Source organism: Aquarana catesbeiana, linkage group LG12 (genome assembly GCF_042186555.1).
Source record: "Aquarana catesbeiana isolate 2022-GZ linkage group LG12, ASM4218655v1, whole genome shotgun sequence".
NCBI classification, from domain to species: Eukaryota; Metazoa; Chordata; class Amphibia; order Anura; family Ranidae; genus Aquarana; species Aquarana catesbeiana.
In genome coordinates this window covers 225026944-225049233 of record NC_133335.1, presented here as the reverse complement: position 1 = coordinate 225049233, position 22290 = coordinate 225026944, and the positions used below count along the sequence as shown (strand labels likewise).

Below are 22290 nucleotides of genomic sequence, written 5' to 3'. Positions count from 1 at the left end.
ACTGACCTGTCTGACCTACATACACTGAACCTACATACACTGAACCTACATACACTGACCTACCTGACCCACACTGACCTACATACACTGACCTGCCTGACCTACATACACTGACAATGACATACATTCACACCGTGTGTCTGACCTACCTCAGCTCAGCCGTGGTGTGTGGTCACAGCAGTCAGTCAGTCACTTGTCACCGTCAGAGAGGAGCTGAGCCGAGGAGGAGAGGAGAGCCGGCCACCCGAGCGGGGATGTAGCGTTCCCGCCTTCTGGAGCCCGCAGGCTAAGATGGACGTCACGTCACACATCCCGCGGTCCTGGCATTGGCGCTGCAGGCTCCAGAGGGCGGGACCTCTGGCACTCGGCTACTTTCAGCCGCACTCGCAATCAGATCGGTCACCCGGCGCTCAGGGCTAACAATGAAATGCAGCATTCGATAGACTCTGGGCTTTTCTGGGTCACATTCGGGGCTTTAGCCCCCCCTAGCCACCCCCTCCCTATGCCCCTGGAGTGTGTGTATATAGATATCATCATATTGATATTTGACATTTTACTTATACAGTGGAACCTTGGTTAATGAGTAAGGCGGTTAACAAGCGTTTTGAAAGACGAGCAATTTTTTTTTATTATTCTGACTCGGTTTGTGAGTGTTGTCTCACAAAACTAGCAGAATTCAAGCTAATGAGGAGTGCAGTACTGCATTTGGCCAGAGGTGCGGGGAGGCTCCGGGGACACTCTGAACGGTTCGGAGCCGTTCGGAAATACTCAGAAACACATTTAGAAATACTCCGTTCCCGAGTGCCTCCAAGCCTTTCCGAGGCTTTCCGAGTTAAGCCGAGCTGTCCCCAGGTATTTCCGAGGCTCTCCGGCTCCCCCCCCACCTTTGGCCACATGTGGTATTGCATGCAATAGCAGTCAATGCTCAACAAATTATCTTCGTTTTCCATTGACTTCTATGGGGAAACTCGCTTTGATATGCGAGTGCTTTGGATTACAAGCTTTCTCCTGGAACGGATTATGCTCATAATCCAAGGTTCCACTGTATATATATATATATATATATATATATATATATATATATATATGGCTTTTTTTAATTTTATTTTTTTAAGGATGCTTTTTAATATTTATGCGCTGCACTCTTTTTAGTATATAGAACATACTGTATATGTACAGTACATTGAAGTTTCAGAAAATTCCAGAGAGCGTTAACAGGAAGAAAAAAAAATCAGATTTGTATTTTTTTTTTTTTTTATGTTTGGGAAAATTACAGACACACTGTTACAGACACTCAAAAAATGTTTTGTTATTTCCTTCTTTCAGCTTTTCCCTTCATTCAGTGATCAGAGACGGCTTGTGCCGGGCTTGGTTCACACCTATGCAGGTTGCGGTTTGCATATTCCAGGCTGCATTTTGCATTTTTCAATACACGCTTTTGATCCATTGAAGTCTATGGAACCAAAAACCAGAAGAAAAAGTCCCTGGCCCCTTCCATAAAATGCACAGATGTGAACTACATCCATAGGAAACCATGTTAATGGGCTGTAGTGTGTTTCTGCAAAACTGAAAAAGCACTAAAAAATGCATAAGTGTGAACCAGGCCCAAGAGAGAATCCGGTGTGCGCCGTCTGCAAAGACATATTTAATGACCCCGTGACCCTGCCCTGTGGACACAACTTCTGCCGGCTCTGCATCGTACGCATATGGGACAACCAGAAATAAAGGAGATTCCACATGTTCTGTTTGTTTGAGGCGCTACAAGAGAAGACCTGAACTTACAAGAAACATAGAACTGGCAAAATTATCTGCAGCCAGGGGCGTTGCTAGGTATAAAAAAGTTCTGAGGCTAGAGCCCATAGCAGCGTAGTAAAGAAAGTCATACGCTTGGGTGGGCATACACATGTATATACAGTAATATATGTGTGTGTGTATATATCCCCAGAGAGCCCCCCCACTTACATCAGGGTTCCCAGAGAGCCCCCTTACATCAGGGTTCCCAGAGAGCCTTCCCACTTACATCAGGGTCCCCAAAGAGCACCCCACTTACATCAGGGTTCCCAGAGAGCCTCCCCCTTACATCAGGGTCCCCAAAGAGCACCCCACTTACATCAGGGTTCCCAGAGAGCCTCCCCCTTATATCAGGGTCCCCAGAGGGCCCCCCACTTATATCAGGGTCCCCAGAGAGCCCCCCACTTACATCAGGGTCCCCAAAGAGCACCCCACTTACATCAGGGTTCCCAGAGAGCCTCCCCCTTACATCAGGGTCCCCAGAGAGCCCCTCCTTACATCAGGGTCCCCAGAGAACCCCCCACTTACATCAGGGTTCCCAGAGAGCCCCCCACTTACATCAGGGTCCCCAGAGAGCACCTCCTTACATCAGGGTCCCCAGAGAGCCCCCCACTTACATCAGGGTTCCCAGAGAGCCCCCCACTTATATCAGGGTCCCCAGAGAGCCCCCCACTTATATCAGGGTCCCCAGAGAGCCCCCCACTTATATCAGGGTCCCCAGAGAGCCTGCTCCGCTGCCAGCCAGTGTAACACTTTGTTGTCAGTACTTTGTTGCCTACAGCAACCACTTCAGCCCCAGGGAAGTACCGATACATTACTAGACTTTGAGAGGTTATACCGGGATGATGCCTACAAACAGGGCTGCTGTTAGGCTGAACAGCCCCCCACAACATGGGTCAGAGATCCAATGTGAACAATCCCTTAATTCTCAAACTTATATTTAACATTTTTTTTAAATTTATGTTTTTTACAATTTTTTTAAATAGCTTTTTTAAATCATTTTTAAAAATTATTTTTTACAATTTATTATTTTTTACACTTTTTTATTTTTTACGTTATTAATTCATTTTAATTAATTAGTTTATTACAATTTATTATTTTGTACACTTTTTTTTATTTTTTTAAGTTATTAATTCATTTTAATTCACTAGTTTATTTTACAATTTATTATTTTTTTATACTTTTTAATTTTTTTAAGTTATTAATTCATTTTAATTAATTACTGTATTTATTGGCATATAACACTCATTTTTTCACCATGAAAATTGGGTGCAAATACCGTGTGCGTGTTATACGCCAATACTTCAATTTTAGCTGCCTCGGAGGTGACAGGGAGGGGGGCGGGATGAGTGCCGTCAGATTACATACAGTGAGAATCTCCTGTTTACTTGGCGGTTTCTGTAATAGGAAGTTCCGTCTCCTGGGCTGCCATTGGACCACTGTTCTGTCTATCATAGGAGATTCTCACTGTATGTAATCTGTAGGCGCTCGTCCCGCCCCCCCTCCCTGTCCCCTCTAGGCTGCAGATGGGCATCGATCAGGCTGCATTGATGGCAATGGTGAGGGTGCAGATGGGCAAACTTCCCCCTTAAAATGAATGTGCGTGTTATACGCCTGTGCGTGTTATACGCCGATAAATATGGTAGTTTATTATCATTTATTATTTTTTTAATTATTAAAGTGATCGTAAAGGTTTTTTTTTGTTTTGTTTTTTTTAACCACTTCAATACTTCAAAAAAAGTTTTTCTTTGTTTCGGTTATAAAATTTAGTTTTCTCCTTCACTGACGGGCACAGATGAGGCGGCACTGATGGGCACTGATGAGTTGGCACTGATGGGCACTGATGAGGAGGCACTGATATGTGGAATTGATGGGCACTGATATGCAGCACTGGTGGGCACCAATAGGCGGCACTGATATGCAGCACTGATGGGCACTGATCGGCGGCACTGATGGGCATTTATAAGTGGCACTGATGGGCACTGACAAGCGGCTGTGATGGGCACTGACAGGCGGCACTGATTGGCACTGATAGGCGATACTGATTGCCACTGATAGGCAGTACTGATTGGGACTGACAGGTGGCACTGATGGGCAGCACTGATGATGAGGTACTGATGAGGTTTTGACAGGTGTTACTGTAGGGCACTGATTGGCAATGTGATGGGCACTGACTGGCACTGTGGTGGACACTCTATGGCACTTATTGACACTTTTATTGGGCACTTTATTGGGCATTGATAGGCGATCCTGAGGGGGCACTGACTGGGTACCTTTTTGGCACATCTGATGGGGCTGTGCTGATAATCAGTGTGCTGATTGTCAGCACAGACCCCCCTCTGACAGGGAGAGCCGCCAATCGGCTCCGATCGGCTCTCCCTGTCAGCCCAAACCGTGGAATGCCATCTACCGGCACTTCCTGGTTCATGCCATGATCAGCTGTGATTGGTCACAGCTGATCACCTGGCAAGAACCCTCTGACAGAGACTTCTTATCACAATCGGAGATGTGGCGTGTCAGATTGACACGCACACTCACGATCTCCGCGCTGCATGCCCTCGCGGGCGAGTGCCGGCGTGTTATCCTGCTGGACATCATATGACGCCCAGTCAGGATAACAGAACCACTTCCCGGCCATCATTCTGCTATAGGCTGGGCGGGAAGTGGTTAAAATAACAAACATGTCATACTTACCTGCTCTGTGCAAGGGTTTTCCTCCTTTTCTGGGGTTCCCTGGCGGTGCTCCTGGCTCCTCCTCCTCATCGAGTGCCCCCACGGAGAGCCGCTTTCCATGGGGGGCACTCATGTGGGCGCACTCCCGAGTCCCGCTGCTGTGTCTTATGATACAGACAGCAGGACTCGGCCCCGCCCCCCGGCTCCCATGTCACTGGATTTAATTGACAGCAGCGGGCGCCAATTAGGACCCGAGACAGCGGCTGGAGCTGCGGGGCTCCTTCTCGTCACTGGAACGGACAGGCTCCCTGCCTACACCTGCAATCATCATCCCGGTATTGTTTTTTTTAGAGCCGACAGTTGGCTTTCTTGTAAAAGCAATCCAGCTGCTAATTAGCTACTGGGTTGCTTTTACTAGCAGCGTTACGTTATGGTCCCCCTTCACTCTCGCCGGCTTTCTCTGGCTCCACCGTCTCACCAGCAGACCTCAGCGACCAGCCGGCACTTCCGCTGGCTGACCACAGAGGTAGTCGGAGACTGGAAGGGCTCAGATTGCCTCTATGGTATATGAAACAGAAGCGATGAGCATACATTACTTCTGGTTTCCTCGGATGTAAACCGCCATTTTTAAATAGGGAATGCATTTGATCTAATAGACCCCAGATCTCTCCATAAAGAGTTCCTGTCACGGGGACATTTTAAATTACCTGTGATAACAATAAAAGTGATAAAAAATGTTTTTTTTTTAAAGCGACAGTTAAAAAAAATAAAAAATAAAAAAATATATATATATATATATAGATCTATATATATATATACTATATATATAGATCTATATATATATATAGAGCTATATATATATATATATATATATATATATATATATATATATCTATGTATATATATATAGATATAGATATATATATCTATATCTATAGATATATATATCTATAGATATAGATATATATATCTATATCTATAGATATATATATATTTTAAAAAATGTGATCGCCCCTGCCCCCTTGTGCTCATGCGCAAAAGTGAACGCATGCATCTGGCCTAACTAATTCCTCCCATGGCACCACCGATAGGGCACTATTCCTCCTAGTGACACCAACGATAGGGCACTATTCCTCCTAGTGACACCAATGATGGAGCACTAATCATTCCCTTAATACCAAAGATGGAACATTGTTTATGCCCACTGATGCCAGGACATTTTATACCCCCACTGGCCACAGTCCAGCCCCCCTAAAGTATGAAGCACAGTAAACTGGCTCTTTGTTTAGAAAGTTTGGAGACCCCTGTGCTAGACTGAGATCTGATTGTGTATGGTTGCCTAGCAGACCAGTCAAGTGGACAAACTGCTAGGAGGTGGCAAGCTAACGTGAGTCGTGTGGGTGTGCGTGGACAGTGGGAAGATTGAATAACACAGGGATTCTAGCTTGCAGGATAGCTTGAAAAATAGCAGAAGTGTGTGCTATTTGCTAGGCTGCTCCCCAACCCTTAGTGTGCATCAGATTGCAGGTAAGATTTGTATCGGCTTGTGTGTGGTGGGGTCAGCTGGCTTTGAGTGGAGTCTCCCTCTAATGGTAGCCAGCGGTAATGTGGGCTGTGGACAGTGTATCACAGCCAATCCTGTTTGCTCAAAGTAAACCCCCCCCCCCCATTTCATCCTACCCCAGTCAAGGGCCTCACACCCATTAACTAGCCGATGCGGGCTTGTGTCCTTGACTTTTTTTTGTTTGGGAAATTACAAAACACGACACACTGGTTTACCAAGTTAGAAAATGTTCTGTTATTTCCTTCTTTCAGGTTTTCCCTTCATTCAGTTACTAAAGATGGCTTGTGCTGGACTAAGAGAGAATCTGGTGTGCTCCATCTGCAAAGACATATTTAACGACCCCGTGACCCTGCCCTGTGGACACAACTTCTGCCAGCTCTGCATCGTACGCACGTGGGACAACCAGGAAGAAGGAGAGTCCACATGTCCTCTTTGCGTGAGGCGCTACAAGAGAAGACCTGAACTTACAAGAAACATAGAACTGGCAAAATTATCTGAAGCCTTCAAATGGTCATGGCGAGAGACGCGAGTGCTAATTGGAGCAACCTGCTCTTACTGCATAGACCGTCCAGAGCGGGCTGTTAAACAATGTGTGCCATGCAAAGTCTCTCTGTGTGCTCATCACTTAAAAGTTCACAACAACTCATTAGGACATATCTACGTGAAACCCAACTCCACCTTGCGCAGTAAAAAATGCTCCATCCACAGCAGGACCCTGGAATTTTACTGCGCTGAAGATGACTCCTATATGTGTGCCTACTGCAAGCTGGAAGAAACGCACGTGGGCCACAACGTCCAGTCACTGGATGAGGCATCCGAGGAAAAAAAGAACACTCTGAGAACTATTCTAAAGATGCTGACTCCAAAAATGGAGAAAATGGACAAGAAAGTCAAAAGACTGAGGAAGCGTAGGAAAAGAGTGCAAGAAACTGCAGCACAGGTAACGGTCCTCTTTAGAGACATCAGAAGATGTATAGAAGATCTGGAGAAGAAAGTCCTTGGTGAGATTTCCAGGCAGGAAGATCGGGTCTCCCTGGAGGTCTCTGATCTAATTAAGCACATAGAAATGCAGATGCATGAGCTGTCTGGGCAGATTCATCACATTGAGATGATCTGCAACCTGACGGATCCTCTGGTTGTCCTACATGCAGAAGACCGGGAGATAAAGGACATCTGTGTGTCAGAAGATGGTTCTCAGGAGAATAAAGAAAGCCAAGAAGAAGAAGTTTACATTGCAGGAGATCTGGAGGAAGGTGCCATCTCACAGATGTTACACAAGGGCTTGGCCGATATCGTGATCCGCGCCAAGAGAGAATTTAACGTGCAGGAGGCTTCAGAAACCTTTCTTGATATCAATACGGCTGCCAATGATGTTGCATTGGAGGATTTGAAAACAGCCATTTGGTCGGACGCCGTTCAGAAGCGGCCTCCGTCAGCAAAAAGGTTTGAAAGGTATCAGGTTCTGAGCACCCAGAGTTTCAACTCCAGGAAGCATTATTGGGAGTTGGAGGTGAGCCCCTCCGGCAACTGGAGGGTAGGAATGGCTTACGCCAGCATCCAGCGGACGCACCGTGAGTCCTGGATTGGGGACAACGAGAAGTCCTGGTGTTTGTTCAAGTCCCAGAATGAATATTTCGTCATGCACGACTCGGAAAGAATCCCGTTGCAGATGACCCTTTCCACTCAGAAGCTCAGAATCTATTTGGATTACGAGTCTGGGGAGCTGTCCTTCTACGAGTTGAGTCAACCAATAAGCCACCTACATACCTTCACCGCAACCTTCACCGAGCCGCTTCATATCGCCATCTGGGTATGGATGTCTTCTGTGAAAATGAGAGGCTACAGATATCTCACTTGGTGAATGGCTTGAATCGGCACAACTTTTTTTTTCTTCTTTACCCTGTTTCCCCGAAAATAAGACCTAGTGTGATTGTTGGTGATGGTTGCAATATAAGCCCTTCCCCCCAAATAAGCCCTAGGTAAAGTCCTTGTAGGTCTTATTTTCAGGGTAGGGCTTATTTTCGGGGAAACAGGGTATGGCTTATTTGGGGGGGGGTAAGGCTTATATTGCAGCCATCACTACAATCATGCTAGGTCTTATTTTCGGGGAAACAGGGTAGTTGTAGGGCTCTTGCACATGGGCGTATCTAGGGTCTTAAAGTGGCTGTAAACCTCAGACCTGAAATAAGAACAAAGCATAATCCTCTATAATGTGTACTTGTCTCAATCCAGAGCACCAAGTGAAATTTCTGTCTGCTGCTTCGTCCCTCCATTATCTGCATGAGTCACTTCTGACAAGTTTTCCTGACACCAAGAGAAAAAGAGGTGACGGGAAGGAGCTCCAGTACACAGCCTGTGATTGACAGCCTCAGGCCTGTTCCTGTGTACTGTGTGAAGGTGTCTCTTCCCTCCAATCAACTCTCAGAGCTCTCCCCCTCTAGCCATGAAGTGTGTAACTTAAGCTCTCTGCCCCCCTTTTGTTTCTGAATGCTCAGGCAAGCTGTATGAATTCTAGACTTTGAATGGATGTAGAGAAGACTGCAGATAAACAGGTACAACTTATGTAGGAGCATTTGTTTCATCTCTGTGTATCACCTGAGGCCAGTCACTTCGCTGGGTATATGGAAGGGTTTACAACCAGTTTAAGGCCGTACCAAATAAAATGTGCTTGTGTGTCACAGCTGTTGAGTAATTCTGCCCATAGACATACAGTACAGAATATGCTTTACGCAATTATACACGCCTAAGCGTTGCTATTTGCATTTATATGCTTACGGCCATCCATACTTACCAACATAACCTAGTACATGCCCTTAGGCGGAATTACGCAATAGCTGTGGATCCTGGACGCTGCAAATGTAGGTGTATTTTTCTATGGACATCCATACGCCTCCTATATATGCACATGTGCAAAAACCCTTAGAGTGTGGATGGGTTTAACACTCTCCTTCATTGAAGAGATTTCACCTCACTTCCTGTGTGGTCACCAAGGCAGGAAGTGAGCAAAACCTCACCAATGGGGGCACAGCCAGTAATAAAACATGTTTTTTTAAGGTTGGAGGGAGATCAAAAAAATGTAATCTATTGCAGCTTGAGCCCCGATTCACACTGCTGCAACTTATCATGCAACCCATAAAGTCTCATGACAAGTCAAAACACATTCATTTCAAAGGGCGCCGTCTTAACCAATGCAACTCAAGTTACAGCAGCAAAAAAACAAAACAGGTTCCTGCACTACTTTTCTGTGACTTTGGTGCAACTTGAGTTGCATAGACCGCAATGGTATGTCAGAACTGTGAATAATAATATACATATTTTCATCATTTTTTTCTTCTTTCCAAGAACTGTCTTACTAGGCCAGTGACAAAATTAACTGGTTATTACTATCGCACTAACTCAAATAGTTATACACTATATTGTCAAAAGTATTGGGACGCCTGCCTTTACACACACATGAACTTTAATGGCATCCCAATCTTAGTCCTTAGGGTTCAATATTGAGTTGGCCCACCCTTTGCAGCTATAACAGATTCAACTCTTCTGGGAAGGCCGTCCACAAGATTTAGGATTGTGTCTATGGGAATGTTTGACCATTCTTCCAGAAGCGCATTTGTGAGGTCAGGCACTGACTCGCAGTCTCCGCTCCAATTCATCCCAATGGTGTTCTATTGGGTTGAGGTCAGGACTCTGTGCAGGCCAGTCAAGTTCCTCCACCCCAAACTCGCTCATCTATGTCTTTATGGACCTTGCTTTGTGCACTGGCCCAAATCATTTGGTGGAGGGGGGGGGGGGGATTCTGGTGTGGGGTTGTTTTTCAGGGGTTGGGCTTGGCCCCTTAGTTCCTGTGAAGGGAACTCTTAAGGTGTCAGCACACCAAGACATTTTGGACAATTTCATGCTCCCAACTTTGTGTGGAACAGTTTGGGGATGGCCCCTTCCTGTTCCAACATGACTGGGCACCAGTGCACAAAGCAAGGTCCATAAAGACATGGATGAGCGAGTTTGGGGTGGAGGAACCTGACTGGCCTCCACAGAGTCCTGACCTCACCCCGATAGAACACCTTTGGTATGGATTAAAGCGGAGACTGTGAGCCAGGCCTTCTCGTCCAACATCAGTGCCTGACCTCACAAATGTGCTTCTGGAAGAATGGTCAAACATTCCCATAGACCCACTCCTAAACCTTGTGGACAGCCTTCCCAGAAGAGTTGAAGCTGTTATAGCTGCAAAGGGTGGGATGCCATTAAAGTTCATGTGCGTGTAAAGGCAGGTGTCCCAATACTTATGGTAACATAGTGCATGTCAGTTCATAAGCTTTATATTGCAAGTCATAAAGGTCAAGACTTTCATGACACTGCGTTCATACATATATCTATCTCTGCCTGCTTACAAGCCAATGGATTACGAATTATTTTACCAGACAAAATACTATAAGTATTGAGAACATATACCGTATATAAATATAGGACTTTAGAGGGTAACACAACATTGCAAAGTATCTATGTTAATTGGATACATGGAGACTTTATCCTTAGTTAGGGACATAGGCGTGCGCAGGGGGTGTGCCGGGTGTGCCTGGGCACACCCTAATCACCCTGTGCAGCACAGATTCCCCCTGCTGATATTTCACCAAAGCTTCTAAAAAATCGTAAAAAGCATAAATAAAATTGTAAAAAATACAAAAATAAAATAATAAAAATAAAAAAAACTACTGACACCAACATCTGCCCTACTGACACCATCCACTACCCTACTAAATTTTAAAATGTTTACATATATTTAGAGTGTGTGTGTAATATGTATATATATATATATATATATATATATATATATATATATATATATATATATATATATATATATATAAAGATATATATGCACACGTGTGTTTGCGTAATGCAATAGGCTGTGCACACCTATGGGACCTTAGATTGTAAGCTCCTTGAGGGCAGGGACTGATGTGAATATACAATGTATATGTAAAGCACTGAAGCACTGTAAAATTGATGGCACTATAGAAGTACCTGAAATAAATATAAATAAATAAATAAATACTTACAAAATAGCCCAGTGGCGGGGAAAATGGTTTTTAATAACACCATGTGTTTATCTAATGGTAATCAATATTGTTAAATAATTGGTGGCGTAACTGTATTCAAAAAATAGTTTAAAGTGTTCTAAATATTTAATGTATTTCAATTGCTATATCTGAAATTACACCTCTGTGTATGAAAATGTTTTCTTCTAAAAGCTGCTGCCACAAATGAGAAAGATGCCAGACACTTATAGGCATTTTAAGTTTTCAGGCCAACTAACATAGCTCAATCGTTATAAAAACGATTCATTCACCATATAAAACTTGGCTGCGACACAGAAGATATATTACAGAAGAATTCCCAAATAAACTCCGGATAAACAATTCTTGTCATAGGGTGCCACTTGGTGGTCAAAAGTGGTAATGCTTAAGTAAACATATAGTTGATCGGCCCAAATGCAACATCTGTTTGGATACATGGCATAGGATCCGGCCGGCTCCTCGGCACGATTGATGTGACTGGATCTGGAGCGGAGACCGTTCCGATGGGCTTTGGAGGCTCAGATGTTCCACAAATCTAATAAATAGACACCCACCTTTACTAATCCAGAAAATCTGGAATAAGGGTAGACAGATACAAGAGGTGACAGGCTTTACTGAATATAGTCCGATATGGGGGAATCTCTCCTATGTCGAACTCGTAAAATTACAACAGGGCCCCAAGTGGCGATCCTTCGGCGTCACCTTGCTAACACACATATTTCAGGACGGCAAATTGTTGTCCTTCCCTGAGTTGCGAGCCAGGTATAATCTGCCCTCTACCATGTACTATTCTTATCTCCAGCTCCGATATGCGGTGGACGCGCAAGGAGACGCTACCCACTGGGCTATGTCAAGCACCCCCATTTTCCACTTGCTACAGACCAGCACTGAAACTAAAGGGATTATCTCACATTGTTACCAAAGGCTACTGACACACCACTTAAAAGCCCACCCCACTAAGGCACCGTCCCTATGGGAGAAAGATGTAGGTCCACTCATGGGAGACCAATGGGAGGAAGTCCTGCAGTCAATTACTGCTTGCCCTCTAAACGTGGCCCAAAAGGTTTCCCAACTATACATAGTACTCAGGGTGCATTACACCCCACTTAGATTGCATAAGATGGGCGGGCTCCCTGTGTAGCAGATGCGGGCGACATCAGGGTGACCTCGTCGTCCCCCTTAGATCCAATTCATTGCATATTAGGGGTGCTGGAGGACGCTGTCCTAAGGGAGATGACTAGAATAGCATTCTCTAGGGCATTGTTCCAGGCGCGCAAGCTCATCTTGATGGGCTGGAAATCGGTCTCCCCACCCTCGGTAGCCTACTAGATGACACATATGTGAAATACCTTGGTTATGGAAAAATATATCTACCAACATAGGGGCAGGCCTGGCAGATTTCGAAAGAATTTGGGTACCATGACTAGATACCCCTGGACTGAGTCCCAGGGAATTGGTGATGTCCAGATTGTTGCAATGCCCTGCGAGAGGATCATAATTGCTAATGATGGATAAAACCAGATGTACGGTATATATCAGTTTGTTGTAAACTTATCAGGTTTGAAGTTAAAGTGGTGTTCCGGCCAAAATGATACTTTTTAAATAAAAATACCCCTATAATACACAAGCTTAATGTATTCTAGTAAAGTTAGTCTGTAAACTAAGGTCTGTTTTGTTAGTTTATAGCAGTAGTTTGTTATTTTATAAACTTACAGCAGGCCGTGGCCATCTTAAGTGTGGGCATCTGAAGCCAGACTGTATTTCTTCCTGAATCTCGCACATGCTCAGTGCAGCACAAGCAGTGTAATAGGTTTCAGGTCAGGTTTCCATAGCAACGGCGGTTTCAGAGGAAGTTGCTGCCCCTTCCCAGAAGGCATTGCAAACAGGAAATGATGCGATGGGCCGCGGCCAGGGAGGAGGAAGTGAAAAATGAATACAGCAGATATACAGTAAGTGCTGAGAAAAAAAAAAAAAAAATCTAATTTGTTTACAGTGCACAGTTTAGTGAGGGATGCTGAAGAGTTGTAAAAGTGGGTGGAACTCCACTTTAAGATAATTATGATGGAAGCTGGGAGGACTGTACATTGTGCATGTTAATATATTAAAATACACTGTCTGTGCATTGGAAATTGTTTGAACTTGTTTAATAAAAAAACAAACATATAGTTGATGATTATCCCGTCCACCAATGAAAAGGAAGATTACACCCTCTGGGTGAGATTTTTGAATGAACTGTTCGCAACTGAATATAGTGTATGAAGGTGAGGTAGAACCATTGGGGGACACATCATCTGAAGATCAGAAGAGGACATCAGCTGAACACACGGGGGACCTTATCAGACTACACACACATCATCTGAGACATCCCATCATCTGACACCTCAGTGACGCCAGCTCCACCATAGCTAGACGCCATTTTGGAAAGGCAAACTACAACCAGTATATGGCAGCCATCTTAGAGTCTGGCAGCAAAAATTCTATGCCAATAGCAGGGGCGGACTGACCATTGAGCCACTCGGGCACTGCCCGAGGGCCCTGGGCCACTAGGGGGCCCCATCAGTGTTGCCAGCCTCAGTAAAACCAGGGACAGTATGTATAAATCTGTGTTTTTTTTACATCTGTCTGTGTATACTGTGTGTACATGTATGTGTATACTGTGTGATTGTATACTGTGTGTGTGTATACTGTGTGGCCCCATAATCTCTGATTGCCTGGGGGCCCCATAATCTCCTATTGCCCGGGGGGCCCCATAATCTCCTATTGCCCGGGGGGCCCCATAATCTCCTATTGCCCGGGGGCCCCATGAGTTATCAGTCCGCCCCTGGCCAATAGCCATTTTAAAGGGGTAATTATAGTATATCTTCTGTTGATTTGCTTGCTTAAATTAATTAGCCATTTTTTTTTATTTTTAATACATTTTTATTTGTTTATAATGTACATCATTTACAAATATTCGGTAACATAACAAATATTCTGTAAAAGATTGGTCGTAGTGGTAAGATTAACACATATAGTAAGGACCCGTTTGCAACACAAGGAAGGGTTAACAGATGTTGATATAGTTCTTGATAACCAAATCCAATCCCAGTTGGGTTCAAGCTGTAAGGAGGGTTTGATCATCAAATGACTAATTTTGCAAAGAACAAAGAATGTAGTGATAGGTGATAAACCTCACCCAAAAAGGGTTAAATTCTTTCAAAGTGATTGTAAAGGATCGTTTTTTTTTTTGTTGTTTTTTTTTTTAAAATAACAAACATGTCATACTTACCTCCACTGCGCAGCTCGTTTTGCACAGAGTGACCCCGAACATTCCCGTGACGGCTCTCGCGGCTCCTCCCCGCATCAGATGACCCCCTAGGAGAAGCGCTCTCCCGAGGGGGTTACCTTGCGGGGGCTCGCTCCCGAGTCCAGCATTTGCGTCCACAGACACGAATGCCAGATTCGGCCCCGCCCCCCCCCCCCTGGCGCCCGCGTCATTGGATTTGACAGACAGCAGTGGGAGCCAATGGCTGTGCTGCTATCAATCTATCCAATCAAGAGCCGAGACCCCGTGGAGAGAGGGACAGCACGTCCCTGCCGAACAGATGAAGGGGCTCAGGTAAATAAAACCGGGGGGGGGGGGGGGGGGGCGGTGTCTGCCAGGTGTTTTTTCACCTTAATGCGTAGGATGCATTAAGGTGAACAAACACGAGGGTTTACAACCCCTTTAAGTATTTAGAGGCTGTAGTGTGAGATAGCCAAGCTTGCCATTTTATTTTTATTCTTTTAAGGCCTCTTGCACACGATACTCCTGTTTGAGCATCTACTTTTTCAGACGTTTTTATCTTTGTACATATTTGCGTTCACGCAATTTTCGCGTAAATTCACGCACACGCGCAAAAAAAAAATGATTCTCCCATTTACCTTAGGCACAATATGTAAATGGACATTTGCACACATTTTTTTTTGCACGCAATCGCGCACATTTGTTAGGGTTAAGGTTTCCCCTTGAAGAACAAGGCTAGGACTCAAAGGTCAAAGGTCAGGAGGCGGGTCCCCCCAGAGGTCAATGGTCAAGAGGCGTGGCTGACCCACGCCCACCAAAGTGTACCGCCTACCCCAATTTAGTCGGGGAATGAACAAGTCGGGGGGGGGAACCTAAAGTCCAACTTTTATTGGAGTTATTGAATATTTGTGGGTTTTGCAATATAAGAGCCAAAAAGAATAATAAAAGTTGGTCATGATTGGCTGATGTAGGGTATTACCTGCTGGTCAACATCCACGGATTACAGACTCATGCACACTGGATTAAAAAAAAAAAAAATGCTGCTTTTACAGGCGTTTGGATTTTTTATTTTTTATTTTTTGCTTGTAAATGCACCTCCATATTAGCCAATAGCAGGAGTTTTAGAAGAGGAGCGTTTACAGGCTAAGAAAAAAATAAGCAAGGAAAAAAAAGCAAAATGCATATAAACATGCATTAACACAGTGTTTGTGTCCGTGTAGCTTTTTTTTTTTTTTATTATTTTTTTTTTTATTACGGATCTGAACATCGATGCATTGTTGTCAATGGGACGATGTACGCAGCTGCAAAAAGATCCGTAATACAGCGTTGTGTTCAGAGCCATAAAAGAAAAAAAAAATAATAGAAAATGTTATGTTTGAGTGCAGGAATATACACACATACGCAAGTATATCCGTTTTCGGCGATCTGAATACTTTGAAGTGCAAAGGAGGTACTCCATAAAGAGTACCTGTCACCACTTATTACTGTCACAAGGGATGTTTACATTCCTTGTGACAGCAATATAAGTCATCAAAAAAAAAATTTTTTTTAAACACAATTTATAAATATAAAAATAAATAAAATAAATAAGAAAAATTTTTTTTTTTAATGCGCCCCCGTCCCTGCGAGCTCGCGCAGCAAAGAAAACGCATACGGAAGTCGCGCCCGCATATGTAAATGGTGTTCAAATCACACATGTGAGGTATCGCCGCGATCGTCACAGCGAGAGCAATAATTCTAGCACTAGACCTCCTCTGTAACTCTAACCTAGTAACCATTCAAAAAATTTAAAGCGTCGCCTATGGAAATTCTTAGGTACCGTAGTTTGTCGCCATTCCACGAGTGCGTGCAATTATAAAGCGTGACATGTTTGGTATCTATTTACTCGGCGTAACATCAACTTTCACATTATAGAAAAAAATTGGGGTAACTTTACTGTTTGTTTTTTTTTTAATTCATTAAAATGTGTCCCTTTTCCCAAAAATTTGCGTTTAAAACACCGCTGCACAAATACCGTGTGATATAAAATATTGCAACAATCTCCATTTTATTCTCTAGATTCTCTGCTAAAAAATATATATATAAAATGTTTGGGGGCTCTAAGTAATTTTCTAGCAAAAAATACGGACTTTAACTTGTAAACACCAAATTTCAAAAAGAGGCTTAGTCATGAAAGGGTTAAAGGAGCATATATACATGTAGATTGCAACAATGGTGGCTAGAAGAGGATGAAAAAGTATTTTTTTTTTGCGTGTGGGGGTGCAAAGTAACACAGACGTGGTCGATATTCAGTGTTTGATTTCATCCACTATTTTTATATATCCATAATAATTTTATACACTTAAAATAACACATACACTTCCATTAATTCCATTCCTATAATAAATGTATATAATTCCATTGTTATGATAATTAGGCTCCATGCACACTGGAACGTTAAAATAACGTTATAAAAACGCCAGTAGCTTTGCAGTGAGTCTTTCAACGTTTTTTAACGTTTTTGCAATAGCGTTTATTAGCTTCGTTTTAGTGATTTTTTCCGCGTTAGCGTTTTTTAGTCTTTTTAAATTTTTTTATTTTTTATTTTAATTTTTTCAATGGATCAAAAACGTTAACCTTATCAACGTTTATCAGCGTCTATGAGCGCTTGGCGTTTTTTGTGATCAGAAAAAAACGACTCCTGAACGCGATTTTATGGCGTTCAGAAAACAGCTCAGTGTGCATGGAGCCTTATGTAAATATTTCCATCCTTATGATAATAAATGTATATAATCCCCGGAGACGTATCATTCAATCTTTTAGCCCTGGTTCACGCCAGTGTGGCTTTGAAATTGCGTTACTTCAGCCGCAGATCAGTGCGATTTGGACCTCCGATTTCACTGCGGCTTGGAACTTCATTTAACAGAAGTCAATGCGAGTCACAATGAAATTGCAAAAAAAAAAAAAACAGTGCAGGAACCTTTTTTTTAAAAGTCGCTGCGACTTGAGTCGCAACATTTTGACTGGTTCCATTGCCGGCAATGGCGTGCGACTTGTCATGCGATTTTGAACTGTCAAATCGCATAACAAATCGCACTGGTGTGAACCAGGGCTTAATACTGTAAATCTTTCACTTCTTTAGAATTTCATAGTCTTCCCTTGTTCTCTTTGTTCCCTCTTTGATATGAATTGTATGGGCCCATTCGCACCGTTGTGTTAGGTTAGCCCAGGTCCGTTAGGCCCCCCAATCGCACCTGAGTGACGCTGCTGCGTCGTGTTTTTGGATCGGCACTGTTCGTTCTGAATGGGCCTCCCTCCGCTTCAAAAACACACCACAAGAACATTTTGGCACTGAGCCAGGCGTGTCTGACATTGCGTGTTTTGCCGCAATTTTCATGCGTTTTGATGCAAAAAACACGTCACCGCATTTGGGATGCCATTAAGGAAAAAAAAAATAAAATAATGGCACCGCAAACGCGTTGCACGTTTTTCTGGGACTTTGGAATCGCAGGCAGGATTGCGTCATTCCGCCCGCAATTCCAATATGCGAAAGTGTCAACGAAGCCTTAATGCATGATATGCTGCGAGTTAACGTGCGTTGCCTGCAGACAGTCCGTTCAACTGAACGGCTTGCCTAAGGCACCGAAAAGACACATGCAGCATTTTTCATTTTTTTTTGGCAGCACTCCGCATCGCAAGTCAGGCTCCATTCACACTTCGCGATTTGGAATCATAGGCAGAATCGCTGCAATTCAGCTTGCGATTCCAAATCACGTGGCGGTCACTGCACAAGGCGAGTTTGGAGTGCCATTAAGGCTCGATTCACATCTATGCATGTTGCTTTTGAGCGTTTTTGGAGTTTTTTTTGTGATGCTTGCCGCGTTTTTGAGCAGCGTTTTTACAGCGTTTTTGCGGTGTTTTTGCAGCGTTTTGCAGGTTTTTTTTTTTTTTACAGTTTTTTTTAGACTGTATAGTCTAAAAAAAAAAAAAAAAACGCCAAAAACGCAAAACGCATCAAAAACGCTGTTAAAACGATGCAAAAACGCTGCACTTGCGTTTTTGATGCTGGTCCATTGAATTCTATTACATGCAAAACGCTGCATTTTGCATGAAAAAAAGTCCCTGACCCTTTCCAAAAACGCAGAGGTACAAAAAGGCATTGATGTGAACATGTTCCATAGGAACCCATGTTAAAAAATTCCCATGCATTTCTGCAAAATGCAAAATGCATCAAAAAACGCGCTAGTGTGAATGGAGTCTTAAGGATGATTACGGTGAATGGGCTGGCCCTATGGGGCACGCAGTTGAATTAAAACAGAACTAAAGACAAAGCGTCATCTTCATGGATGGAGTAAGGGATGGTTATTAACAGCTGTCAGTGTTTTATCGCCATCTGTGTCCCATTGGGGGAGAGATTTCCCTCCACTTCCCGTCCCGTAGCCAAGACAGGAAGTGAGGGGAAATCCCTCCAAAGTGAGAGAATTCCTGGTAATTGCCAGAACTAGTGTCCCCATTGGAGGATTTCCCTATATTCTCGGCCTTTCACACTGAACAAACAGCGGAGGCTGTTTAGGGGCGGTGTGCAGGCGGTATTTTTAGCGCAATAACGCCTGCAAACCGCCCCAGTGTGAAAGGGGTCTAAGGCTCGATTCACATCTATGCATGTTGCTTTTGAGCATTTTTGGAGTTTTTTTTGTGATGCTTGCCACGTCTTTGAGCAGCGTTTTTGTAGCGTTTTTACAGCGTTTTTGCTGCGTTTTGCGTTTTTTTTTTGTTTTTTGTTTTTTACAGTTTTTTTAAACTGTATACAGTCCAAAAAAAAAACAAACAAAAACAAACAAAAACAAAATGCCATCAAAAACGCATCAAAAACGCTGCAAAAACGCTGCACTTGCGTTTTTGATGCTGGTCCATTGAATTCTATTACATGCAAAACGCTGCATTTTGCATGAAAAAAAGTCCCTGACCCTTTCCAAAAATGCAGAGGTACAAAAAGGCATTGATGTGAACATGTTCCATAGGAACCCATGTTAAAAAATTCCCATGCTTTTCTGCAAAATGCAAAATGCATCAAAAAACGCGCTAGTGTGAATGGAGCCTAACAGGGGCACAGACAGGAATAAAAACCTGACAGGGGGTCTAATCCCTCTGTACTCTATCCAAAACTTAAAAAAAACAAGTTTTGTCTTTAGCTATACTTTAAAGAAATAAACAACTGGATAAAAAATTAAATCATGAAATCACTTATCAAAAAAGAAAACTAATGCAGCCACCACATCTAAGGAATGCTGAGCTGCAATCTATTATATTTTAGTTTTTTTTAGATTTAGATATACCATAAGGCTAAGTTTAGACCTTTGCATGTGGGGAACACCCGCAAAATTGCGCACTTTCCTGACTTTCCGGAAACGCGCTGCACTTCAGCAGACGCACAGCGATTCTATTGATTGTTAACGGCACCCCCATGCATCTACAAATGCCATAACACCATGCAGTTCAGTGCATTTTGGAAAAGAATCAGGGACTCCTTTTCTGCGTTTCTCGCATGTAGGGCAGCCCATTGAAATAAATGGGCTGCCCTACATGCAATGTGCAGAAATGGGCCTGCGCTTGGTCACACACGTGGGAGTAAACCAAGCCTACATTTTGGCCCTGTAGAGTATGTACAGTATTTGCACCCATGTTCATCATCCTAGACATGTCAGGTTATTACAGTCACCAGTTTCAAGTAGCATCACTCAGTGCTGGACCCTATTGAATGGCTATTCACCCAATCAGGTTCATGGTTGAGGGATTCAGAAGTGCTCTTGATTCTTACCCAGCTGTCCTTGTACCACCAGTCCCCCCATACATAGAAGGCAGCATGGAGAGGCTCGGTGAAGGTGGCGGTGAAGGTGTGTAGGTGTTGGATGGGGTCAGACAGTTCATAAAAAGAGATCTGCCCAGCCTCGTAATCCAGATAGATTCTGATCTTTTCACTGGTAATATTCTGGGGTATCTGTATAATGTGACCATCATGTCTCCCGGAATATTGGTTATACCACCTCCACAAGCATAGTCTGCGCAAGCACCAGGAGCGGCTGTTCTCTCCAATGATGGACTGGTCCCCCCTTCGCTCCATACTGGGGTAACACACCCCGATCCCCCAACCTCCTGACCTACCGGTCTCCACATCCCAGTAATGGCGCCCCGAGGAGAAGCTCTTGCTACTCATGACCTGATATTTCTCAAATCTTTCTGGGACCTGTGGATTCTTTTGGTCCACCTGTGACCAACGCACCATCCTTAATGTATGTAAAATTTTGAGGTTGTTGGCAGCTGTGTTTGGATCCAGCGTTAGGTCAGTGGGGTCCTGCGTGTAAAATAAAATGTTTGCGCATTTCATAATATCAGAAAAACCTGCGTATAATGTGTCTGAGAAAGTCAGATCTCCAACATCTGTGATCTTTGTATCATCTTGGTCCTCAGCATCAGAAAAGTCTTCTTTGTCTGAGCCCTTGTCTTGTAGGACGGTCAGCGAGTCTGCCATGTTAATCATCTCCTCAATACGCTGCATCTTCCTCGACAGCTTGCCCTTCCTTGTTTCCAGTTTCCGGATCAGATTGGAGACTAAGGACAAAATCTTCTCTTCCTGCTTGGAGGTTTCTCTCAAGACTTTCTTCTCCAGGTCTTCCAGCTGCCCCCTGATGTCTCTGAACAGGGCAGAGACTCTCTCGGTTACTCTGGCTGCTTTTTCTTGTGTGGCTGTCCTGCATTCCTGCAGTCTATGGACCTTATCCTCAGTCACTTCCTTCCTTGTTGTCATCATCTCCAGAACATTTCCGAGTTTCTTCTTCTTCTTCTCTGAAGCTTCATCCAGTGACTCCATCAGGTGTCCTCTGTGTTCTTCATGCAACCTGCAGGACTCACAGATACATTCAGAATCATTGGCACAGTAATGTTCTAGTATCTTCTTGTGGATGGAGCATTTTCTATCTCTTACAGACATGGTAGGTGGAATTAAAGCATGTTGTACTGTCCTGTTATGTTTCCTCAGATGGTTATCACACATGGAGGTCTCACACTGCAAGCAGGACTTAACAGCTGGAACATGTGATTCGCAATAAGTGCAGTAAACTCCGGTCAAATCTTCATCTGGTTGACTGTATCGAAAAACCTTTGCTATATTAAGAAGCCTCACGTTTATCTTCAGTTCGGGCCTTTTCCCATATATTTGCTTACATTCTGGGCATTTAGAGTCTCCCCTTCCCTGGTGGTCCCAAGCCTGGGTGATACAGTTCCGGCAAAAGCTGTGTCCGCATGGCAGGGTCACTGGATCAACGTAAATGTCTATGCAGATGGAGCAACGGAGCTCGGAGCTCAAATCAGCCGTCGCCATTCTTAAAGCCAGGCAAGAAAGTGAAGAAAAAAGTTTACTTCAAATCTAGACAAACCAGTTTTGCTATCTTCGTTCCTGAGAAAAAAGAAAAAACGCCCAGGGTGTGTCTAGGTATTCCAACTGCAATTATATACTTTATGATTGTCTATGAGCCATTATCAGAGGTGAAAAAAAAAAAATTCAGGTCGACTAGAAGACATAAAATGGGCAAGTCCAAGGGCCAAGTTCACCAGCAGTGCACACACAATGACTCACCAGACCCAGAACTAACGCGACTCCTAGAATTTAGGATGTAGGTTATGGTGGGAATGAGCTCAAAGCAACTTTTGGTGACCCTTCATTGGGGCAAAAGTTCTCTTTGAAATAATTTTGATACCTGATTACCTAATCCCTTATTAATATATAATATAATATATATAATATTACAGATAACGCCACCTCTCAATAGGACTTCAAAGATGAGCACAGTTTGCATATGCTCAAACTTTTATTAGGATTTTTTTTTCTGTGTCTGGTAGACTGGCTAACTTCTCTTTTTTTCCTTTTTATTTTACATTTAATTGCT

At 43.6% G+C, this 22290-nt stretch overlaps 2 protein-coding genes across 2 annotated transcripts; one reads left to right on the top strand and one right to left on the bottom strand.

Annotated features, from left to right (window-relative positions):
* Positions 1–6291: 6291 nt before the first annotated feature.
* On the top strand, positions 6292–9552 carry LOC141114348 (E3 ubiquitin-protein ligase TRIM39-like). Its single transcript, XM_073607975.1, has one exon. The coding sequence runs from the start codon at positions 6306–6308 to the stop codon at positions 7887–7889; it is 1584 nt and encodes a 527-aa protein (XP_073464076.1). The 5' UTR covers positions 6292–6305; the 3' UTR covers positions 7890–9552.
* Positions 9553–16662: 7110 nt separating this feature from the next.
* LOC141113589 (E3 ubiquitin-protein ligase TRIM39-like) lies at positions 16663–21783 on the bottom strand. Its single transcript, XM_073606788.1, has one exon. It carries the CDS (start codon positions 21723–21725, stop codon positions 20082–20084), a length of 1644 nt encoding a protein of 547 aa, XP_073462889.1. The 5' UTR covers positions 21726–21783; the 3' UTR covers positions 16663–20081.
* Positions 21784–22290: the final 507 nt, after the last annotated feature.

Bases quoted from the DNA above. Each gene is read 5' to 3' on its own strand.
- LOC141114348 (XM_073607975.1), top strand. From the start codon at position 6,306: ATGGCTTGTGCTGGACTAAGAGAGAATCTGGTGTGCTCCATCTGCAAA.
- LOC141113589 (XM_073606788.1), bottom strand. From the start codon at position 21,725: ATGGCGACGGCTGATTTGAGCTCCGAGCTCCGTTGCTCCATCTGCATA.